Source organism: Schistosoma haematobium, chromosome 1 (genome assembly GCF_000699445.3).
Source record: "Schistosoma haematobium chromosome 1, whole genome shotgun sequence".
In the NCBI taxonomy this organism is placed as follows: Eukaryota; Metazoa; Platyhelminthes; class Trematoda; order Strigeidida; family Schistosomatidae; genus Schistosoma; species Schistosoma haematobium.
This window is the reverse complement of record NC_067196.1, coordinates 68,800,186-68,810,997: the sequence shown is the minus strand read 5'-3', so window position 1 is coordinate 68,810,997 and position 10,812 is coordinate 68,800,186. Positions and strand designations below refer to the sequence as shown.

Below are 10,812 nucleotides of genomic sequence, written 5' to 3'. Positions count from 1 at the left end.
TAAAATATCACTATTTAGATGTGGACCAGCCAATTGGTTTCAGTATTCATGACGTTTTCATATGTACGTGAGATATTAATTCGTAAACCTTCCTAAAAAAGACATGGCCATGACAAAAGTAGCAATCAAGTAACTGCTTATTTCCATCATTCGTTTGTTTTGTGATTGTGGCTTATGACTTTTGATAAATGTTTCTGTGATCTGCTCAATCCTTAACTGAGTTGTTGATTGTTACCTCGTATTGTGAATCGGATGAGAAATAAGAACACGCAGATGGTAAATGGGGATTTATTTTGACACTTTAGTTGATTCAAAATAATGTCTGAATACTGTGATTTTCACATGATTTATCTTGAATAATAGTCAGGTTTGTGTAAAACTGACATGCTACGATGAATACCCCTCAGAACGTGGTTACATATCATGAACATTTAGAAACAGGAACCAGTAACGTACGCCGTCCTAACTGGAACCAATTATGATTTTATTGACAGTGGGATAGCACTACACCCTAATCATGTGGTCCGTTGATTATAATGTATGCTTAGTTAAAAAATTTACCACATACATGAAGAGAATCACTGAACAGCATCATGAGGTAAGTCGCAACTGGGGATTTTGGATGGAAGGGGAAAAGTGAATGACCAAGGAATACATTGAGCCGGGATTTGGAGCCAGACATCAGTAGAATGAATAGCAATTAAAAACGACAATGCTTGTTTGTAAAATATAACTTGACCAATTCTGGTTGTCAATATACCTAAAAACACAATTTCGCTGTTGAGGCATAATAAATGATCGGAGTTGTCATGGGATTTTATTTTCGAAAAATAACGATAGCTAATAAAATGCAAATTAGTGCTTTTAACCATATTACTTTGTTTTCCTGTCACAAGGTACGGTCACGTTCAATGTCAGCAAAATAATGAGGCTTGGTTAAATTAAACAAAAAAATTTTCAGTAATGTCGAAATTCTTATTTCGATGACAACAGCCTTACTGAATATGAATGAGACAGTTAAGATTGTGTGAAGGATTGGTTATATAATATAAAAGATATCCAGCTTATTTTAATCGGCTGAGCAATCTGATGGTACCTGGTTAGGAATCAGTGAAGTTTGTAGTCTTGTACTGATTATGATAAGACTATAATTTGTGGATGTTCTTGAGCTACTTCAAAGTGACCTTGAAATGGCCCGTCTACTATGATGAAATGAGGTTCATAAGCCAGTGAGAGGAATTACTGTTGAAAAGTAGGGTTAGCAATTAGATTTAGTGTTTCATAACGAACTTACATCAGCTAAAATGCAAAAGCTCTATTTAACCAAGTGAATGAATGAATTTAGCGCCAAAATCTTAAACCTGTTATCATATATCTGATTAGTCCATCCATAAGTTATAATCTTGCCTTCTTGGGAACGAATTATGTGTTAGTATTTTACCAAACCATTTACCAAGCAGTTTAGATAAAAAAAGGTCACCATCAAATTCAGCAAGAGCGATGACTAAACACGATTAATGATTTAGTATCATTAGGTCAAGCCAAATTTTTCTTACTTGTAACGTGGCTCCCGAACAGCAGCTATTCGTGATCAGTGAAAAGTGTAATCATCACTACGGATGAGCTAATGTAATGTAAACTACTGAATCTGTTATTTCATGGAGACTTACGAAGTCTATCACGGCGATTCCAACTCACACAGGTGACTATATATACACATTCTCACCATGAAAGTAATTTCATCTGCATATTCATGGCCTTAAAGTACCTCTAGGTAACAGATTTCATCGAAACTACTTTCTACTTTCAAAACACTTCAGACAATCAACTCACAGTTTTAATCGTGATCATTTATAATCTTTAAAAACAATAAAAAATGATGGTTTCTAAGACTAATAAAGACTGGGAATTTCCTCATATCAAACATGTGTATATCCATATGGTTGACAATTGTAAACGTCCTGTGTATCTCACTCCCATACAGTGGACAGAGCCTAAATATTTCATTACGTTTTTAGGATGCATCAACTTTAAGCTTAAACAAGCACGGTTGTTTACTCATGTTGAAAGTAGAAAACCTGAAGACTAGAAGACTGAGTGTAAAACTGCCAAAAACTTACTGGGATTAAAATTCAGAAAAGACTAATTGGTCGTTGTTTTTCTTTTAAATAATGCTATCATAGATCCACGAGTGAGATATAGTACTTGAGAGATATCAATCGTTACCTGATATATGTAAAAATGTATACCTGTGATAATTATTTTTAAATATTCTTAAGCTAATAGTACATAAGTCACTATTATATTATTATTGAAACTCTTAATCTTTTTCAAAGTGATAGGATATTTTATGCTTTACAACTGTACACTACTCAACTATTACACAGAATTACATGCTTTTTCTCTACTGTAAAATGATTATATCATTCAACTAGTCACGCTTGTAAAATGAAGACTACTGAATTCAGAACTAGTAGCATGGGAATCTCTAGTATTATTTCGAAATGTATCAGATACGAACACTATTGGAATATTACACCAAGACAGAGATTTTCCTGCAAATCAACAACACTTTTACCGGAACTGGTCAGTACAGATTTCTGTAAAAATGTAATATATTGATAAATTTTCAATGAAAATTTGTAGAAATTTCGTTACTATACCAATTCTCAAAATAAAAAGAAAAAAAAGTTCATTGTTGATGATTTATAATTGTATTAATTGAACATATATCAAGAAATGGGAAAAGTGCTTTTAAGAACGACTGTTAATGATGATTACTGAAATAAAAAGATGTTCCCTAAAATGATGATGACAGTGAACAAATGAAATAAAAAATATGATGTAAAATTTTACAAGAACATCATATTACTATTATTAATATTATTATTGTTACTATTACAAAGTTCGACAATAATGAGTTATATTATATTGTTGGTTTATGTTTATTCATCCAATGTCATAAATTATGGTCACTATTTCAGTTTTAAGAACTTAGATGGGCATCAGGAATATTCATTTTACTAATCTGTAGTTATCATTCTGATCTTTTTCTAAATTGTTCTTGTGTGATATGGTCTTGACGAAGATGGCGACGTCTTACTTTCTTTCCAGGTGCATACAAACTATCAGATAATAAATTAGCATCGTTTGATTTCTTTATATCCTTTAATTGAATCTATAAGTGTATGAGATCAAAGTATAAGTTATGTGGTAAGTGTATTAAAGGAAAGAGGTTAAAATACACAAATTTCAGCCACTCAGAATCTGGTTGAAATAATCAGTGAACCTAGATTCATTGTCAGTTAAAAGATTCAACTGGGAAACTCAAAACCTGAGTCTTCTGGTTACAGCTCGAATATCCTAGACAAATTTATGTATATCACTGTACAGAAACAATCAAATGTTTCGTCTGATCGACTAAATGTGATCGGTAGAAATCCCCTGTATTGGCTCTTTGGTGGTTGACCCTGAACACATACTGTTTAATAAACCATCTCTTTCAATTTATCCAAATAAGAAAGTGGATATCTTGATTGGTGAACTTGAGTCAATGATGACTAGTATAAAGCAAATTTGGTTAAAGTAAAATTTTGAAATTATTAACTTTTAAGTTGTTAGTGTAAGAAATTCACTGTTCTTTGGATGACTTGATAATGTACGAATTTTTGTAAAAATCATTTAACTATTTTTTTGTTTGTTTCACTCCATGTAGGTAATTATATTACTACAAAAAGTAAACTGAATAACAAGTTATTAAAGCTTTTACCCTGTTGTGAAATAAAACTAAATAGAAATCTGAGAAGTGACATAGTTATACTTATCTACAGTAACTAAGATGAAACCATATGCAATCTTTTTGAGAAATTGATGTGTTTGTCTTATGAGGGATTTTGTTGTTTATTTGACGAATTGCAACAGTCTTTGATGAATGGTATTTCACCAGTTTGTCTCGGAATTGGTTCTATCCATAAAGTTGAGAAAAAACACGGATGTAAGCATATGATACTCTCAAAAACATTGCATCATTCCTAATTAAAATGAAACATAATAACACTAGAATATCTAGTTTTCAAAAGAACGATATTGATGGCGTGATTTCTAAGCTTAATCAAGAAAAAAAATAGATAAACTGGTGCTTTAACTACACTTTCAAGTGATTTAAAGCATAAGTTTGGAAATTGTTATTTGGATCAATAATACCATCGTAACTGATTTATGTTTGCCATTATTATTTACTGTGGTTGTTTATAGTAGGTGCTTCTTTTGATAAAAAGATAATGGGCGAGTTGATAACTAGATTACATTGGTTAGCGTACATGATATTATATCGCTATTTTCAACTTTCGCAATATTATATTTACTATTTTCTAGCCTCTAGGTAAGACTCATTGCACTAGATATAAGTTAAACTAACTGTCTGTGAATTTTCCGAGGTCAATTTTTGAACAGGTGAATAAATGATCAGCCTATACTACATAAATATACATTACATTTATAGCGAAAAAAAATCTGCATAATCATAGATTGTCTTCAAGTGTAGATCTCAGACGCGTTTAATTTCTATCAGCTACGTCATAAAGCGGAATACGCATGGATCTGTTTCTATCCATATTGTAATAAGGTAAAGAAGACAATCCACTTGCTAACTCACTATTTAAAGCACTGCATTTAATCCTATTGATTTAATATACGAATGAATAAATGGATAATTGGTATTTACAGGTTTATTTGTTACATAACTATATAGCTATCTAATGAACATATAGTAGCTAAATAAGCATCTTGATAATAAGGTGAATTTCAATATTGAGCCATCATATATACATAATGAAGGCTTAATTATTACTTATGTTCTGTGAACATTTAGACTTTAAGTTTATTTAGATCATTGTAAATGTTTCTTTAATCTGATCCAAACTTGTTTAGAAGATGAAAATAAATTTCTATAAAAGATTTCTTGTGTCAGCTATGAATTCATCGAGATATATTAGACTTTCTTCATAAGTAAATACATTATCATTTAGTACTACTCATTGCCCACTGATTTGTCATTTATTTTGTTCATTTAATCCAAATATCATTAGTTATCTACATATTTTCAATCGTTTTATGTGCATATATGAAGAAACGTACTAAATTATCATTTTCCACTCTCATGTGTAGAGCATAAAAACACGTGAACACTAAATGGAATTTGTTTTCGAGTATATCTAAACTAGTGACAAACTCATGCATAATTGAATGGAAACTTATTCTTTCCCTTTTGTTTGTCTCTTTTTTTGTCAATAAGGCTTCTGAGGTTAATAGTTCTCGGTATAAAATCAAAACTTTGACCACAGTTACATAATTCCATATTATAAATAATGGAAGTGTTTTTAAACTTTTTTATTTGGATCTAATTATTCGTTCGACAAAGTATTTATTGTCTGTACTCATTAACTTTAGAAACTAGTGGTTCATTGTTTTCTTTTTTTGTGTGTAGTTAACCTTAAATTCATCATATTTAATGTAGAGAATGATTATTTCGTGTCATTTTTTTAAATATTATTCATTTTAGGGCTTTTCTTTAATAATATGATGGTTTGATAAAGTAAACTGAATAAGTATGTAGTCTTTGAAAGCTGAAAATTAATTTTAAACTCATGGTAAGTTGGAATTATGCTTACCTCACTAACAAACATCTACTCATAGAATTGGTAGATGGTGGGATTTTTCAACGCACAGCTGCCATATGTTTGAATGGTCAAAGGCAACTGTTATGAAGTTTCCATGTTAACTGGTCATCATTAACAAGGGATATACAAAATTCTTCAGGGATTGATACTCTCAGGTAATTTAGAATCTCATATCATGTAGTTTCACAGTCACAGACGACGTCATTAATCTATTCAATTAGGAAAAGACTTCCTAAATAACTAACTTAATTATAATTGACCGATCGATTAGTCTATCAATTGTTGATAGCAAATGAACTTAGTGTTTATCAAATCTTACTAAGCAACGATCGTTAGGTTAAGTGCCCGATTAATGTTTTCATATCACTGGTTATTTACTGTTCGGGTAGTTCATTAGGAATACTTCTGGCTAGTGAACTAAGTTTGAATTTTGGAGATTAAATTATTACATTTAAGGTTTTTAGTATTTCTATTAATGCTTACTATCCACCATGAAATCTGAGCATTAAGATTCGCACCAACTGCATCCATCTTTTTAACACTGAAGCTACAATGGGGAAAAATTTGGTAAGTGAGCTGATTTTATTTGTTAAAATGCTATAAACCATTTACTCTCTTATGGAATTACTGCCTAACTAACATTTATTTCATACTCCATCATACCAAAAGGTTAATTCAGTGTATAACCACTCAGCTTAGTGACTAAATAGCCCATTTGTCCGATAGAATCAAATTAAGATTGGGAAATACGAATAATGATCTTAACTACCCGTGTATTTTAAATAGTTACTAATAATTCTGAAAAAAAGTTGACTTACTCCAACTTTCTCTGCTTGTTGTGTAAAGGCAGACATACACTCAATCAAACAAGTGTAACATTCATTCTATGAGTAAAAAAATAAAATTAAAAAATAATTAGTGCATAAAGGCAATACTACTCATAATTTATTAATTTAGGGAAATTCATGTTATTGTAACTGTGTGTGTCAGTGAAATATTTAGGACTATTTTGAGTACATGATTAAGCTTCATTAATACAGATTATGATGAAGAAGATTTACAAAAATCAACCAGAAGTACATACCCTTAACAAAGTCATGATGACCTCCTGTCCTCCACATATCTGCGAGATGAAAATTGTAAATGTTAGCGGAAAATCTAAGCGACTTACATTAAAATCAAACTTTTATTTATGTTTATGTTGAAAACTTCATGTATCGTGATCTAGTAATCTAATTCAGATCTATAAGGCAATATTCAAAAAGATTCTCATTCTTTGAACAAAGTCGTTGTATTTCATTTAGAATATTTAGCTCGAGGTGAAAGTATTGAAATTAGTAGACACTTTTATTCAGTGATTACTTAATTTTACATTGTGTGAGATATAGAGATAAGACTTACAAAATCATTTTTTTTAGAATAAATAAAACGTTTCCAGTAAAAAATGGAAATTTTTGATGATTGATGTCAAATAAGAAGAGAGATTACCTTTGTTTTGCAAAATGTATTGTAATTAATAAGCTTGAGAGTGTATTCCAGCCATTTTCACTAAGGTTATCAGGTAATGTAAGGAGTACAGATAAGCAGCTAAAGCACTAAAGTCTGTCAAGGAAAGTGTAGGATAACTGCTTACTGCGATAAAGAATGATGATGTAAGAAGAATTAATATTGCTTGAAATATGTGATTCAGAAGTGAGAAACTTTTCTTGCGTTCAGTTTATTTTTACAATGAGTATAAGAATGAAGCAAATAACATACACATATGGTGAAAGCTCCAAAAAATGTTCTAGTTCTCACTTAGTTATTCACCTGGATACATGTATTCAAAATATGTATGAATTATCTTCCAAGTGTTACTTATCCTAAAATCATTTTCATGATTGACGTGTACTGAGGATACCGTTGAACATAGATAGATAGGACAAGATTTTAAAACACTAGTTTCAGTGTCAATGAAAAGGATAAACCTTAACTTAAGTCGTTTCGTCATTTTATTAGCAAAAAACACTTATTTTTGATATTAAGAAACCAGTCAACAGATTTAATGATCAATACTTAATAAAAAACGATTCATTTCATTTATAAAAAAAACTGAAAGTTCTAAATGTGAAAAACGTCAAGACAACAAACAGAATACTAAAACAATATTTTATTTTTGTAAACAAAATCTATAGCTTATTCGCGATATAATTTATGAAAGTCTTACCATCCGATTTGCCACACATAAATATGATTCTGTTTGTGAAAGTAAAATATCAAAGTATTCTAGAAATGTCATTGAATGACATCGGAAGTGATACTTAGCCACAAGAGGAGGGATTCGAATACCTCACTTCTATTTGTAGTCTGTATTGATGTTATTCAAAAGAATAATGAAAACTTCACGAATAAATCATCTAGCTCAGAGAATGAAACTCTATGAACATCATCCACCTAATCTAAAAGTCTTCTCCACCATCTTCGTTTAATAAGTATTGATCTGAACACTGAAGTCGTTTATGAAAATACTCACTTTATTCATGTGAACAAGTGATGGAACTATTTCTGTCTTCTGCTGGTAAGATACTTTCAAACTATTCATTCAATTCTAAGTTTATGATCATAAATATTTCCAACCATAAAATGAAATCACAAAATATTTATTGATGTAGAATACTGGAATAAAATTAAAGGAATAATGAAAGTGATTCACTCTAAGACTAGTACACACGATGTACATTGTTTTACACGTTAGCAAATATAACATAAAACATTCACATTCTACATATAACTACAAATTTACATGTACGTTGGAAGAAGAAGAAATGACTACATTTTATTAGTTACATTTTTAATCCATTTCCCTGAGAAAACATTAGATATCTTTCCTATCATGCTAAGGTAATAAAAGTAAGGTGGAGTTTCATTATTTTTCCTTTCAAAATTGTTTTCGGCTTCTTTGTTCACAATTTTTTTATGTTCAAGTGATATGTTGTGTAATTTTTCCCAATGTAATTGATTGAATAATAATGGCACATTTATAAGCATAAGCAATAAAATTGGAAATATATACATTACTAGTGATTGGTTAACATTGAAGTTGTAGAAAGATTCTATAAAATGACATTAGTTATATTACCCAATATAATCAATATATTGATTTCAAATATCATAAATATTACTTACTTCATTAGCCAAATAAACAAACAGACTATGATTACATTTAGTTGAACAGTCACGACGACATTCAATGAAAACTTTCAATTTCACTAAAGAAAACAATGAGAAAAGGTGATGATTAGGCTCAATATGAATATTAGGAATACTCAGATATAAATTTAAGGAAACTAGTGCTTATGCTTAAAAAGTTTTATTGACAAAGATTTATGGTTCGGAAGTTAAAAATAATTACTGGTAAGATTTAACATAAGGGTATGGTGTTTTTACAACCGGTTCTCCTGATTGAAACAGATGAATGAGACGGTAATTTGTTTGTACAGTAGCAATTATCCAATGGTTTTAGAGTCAGCTATTTTGATGTTATTTGAAATTTTCGTTAATCTATATTTTATAAATATATTACCCCAAGACATTTAGATTCTTGTTTATTTCTACATCAAGAAAATTTTCCATCGGTGATAATATATAGGCAATGGACTTGACTTTATGAGGTGTTTTATCCACAACTTATTGAAAAGTTACATTACTTCTTTTGTCCAAGATATGTTGCATTGGTCCGAAACTCTGTGAGCTTTAAGAGTAGGTAACTTTTCAATAGTTCTTTCGATATTGAACTTTAAAAGGCCTGTCAAATATTTTAAAGTTCATACCTGTGTGACCTACAGTTTTTTATATTCGTGGTAAGATTCGTTGTTTGGGAAGTTCAAATGGAGGCCAATATAAGTTTTATGATATTTCAAAATGTCGAAATTATTTGTAATATCACACAATCTGCATCTTGATTTTATTCAAAGTAAGGAAATCAGATTTCAATCCGGATAAATTCAAATAATAACATTCAAAATTAACATTGGTATTTTATTTTGAAACTTTATCTACATGTTGTCTTCCAAAGGCACAACAGTTCTTGAATATGAACAAGTGTTTATAATTTTGCAATGTTTGGTGTAAAACTGTTAAAACTCAATCATCTGAAATAAAAGTACCATATTTAAAATAAATAGGAGAGTTTCGTCCGATAATTTTAGTCTGTTTTATGCAACTAAAGCAAGTGACATGTCCATTTTCATTCATAAGTGAGATCCCTCTTTTACTTACAATCTAACAGTTGGAGCACTGTCTTAATCTATATACGGAGATGTTTGCATGACGATATCTGAACGAACATAGCTGATAAAATAATTATCTTAATCACCGAATGAGTGAGTACATATGATTGGTGCTATATATATAACCCAAAATTCTGTATTCTCATATAGGATAATGAGATAGTTAAGACGATTTGTAGCTGAGATGGTGGATTTTGGTAGAGTTTTGTTCTCTGAGCTGGTTGTTTTGGTCGTGGCACTTTCTTCATTTTTTCTGAATGACATAATCAGCACAAACTTTGTGCTGATGATAGCTCATTACATTCTTATGGACTGGTATCATATCACAAAACAGCTGAGAAATTGCATTCTATAAATTGAAAGTCTACAGAACTATGTTTTATTTTCATACCTTTTTATTTGAATAATGAAGAAATACCCAGTGTTACATCAGTACACTGTCTGAGTTAGATTGTTATTTTTTTGTAACAAATTTTAGGCGTAAGTAAGTAAAGTAAGTATGTATATTAGATAAGGTAATTCTAAATCATTTATTTCTTTGCAGCACAATCTGTTACTAGTTACCTCAGTTTAATTGTACGAATGATCGTAACTGCCGAACATCATTAACCGAAATTTGTGCTAATTAATATTTATCCACTAGTTTTTTTTCCAATGTAGCAAAATTTGAAATCGACAACACATAAAAAATGATGTAACTACTGACAACCAAAATTCTACATTTGATTATTAAAATAGTAAATACTGAATGATAGACAATTTGCAGTACACTAATATACATTGAATGTTTTATTTCACTCGTAATTGTTCCATTTTTCGGCACTGGTTAGAATTTTCCAAGAATTACCGATTGTTAAATGTTACAA

The 10,812-nt window shown here is 30.2% G+C and overlaps 1 protein-coding gene across 1 annotated transcript in view; it reads right to left on the bottom strand.

Annotated features, from left to right (window-relative positions):
- Positions 1–2,691: 2,691 nt before the first annotated feature.
- Positions 2,692–10,812, bottom strand: part of MS3_00001964 (uncharacterized protein) — a 28,352-nt gene continuing 20,231 nt past the window's right edge. Inside the window, exons 3-5 of the mRNA XM_051209495.1 lie at positions 8,844–8,926; positions 6,497–6,562; positions 2,692–3,178 (exon numbers count right to left, since the gene is read on the bottom strand). Of these exons, the coding sequence (XP_051074953.1) occupies positions 3,038–3,178; positions 6,497–6,562; positions 8,844–8,926 (290 nt within the window). The 3' untranslated portion in view covers positions 2,692–3,037. The remainder of the gene's footprint in view (positions 3,179–6,496; positions 6,563–8,843; positions 8,927–10,812) is intronic.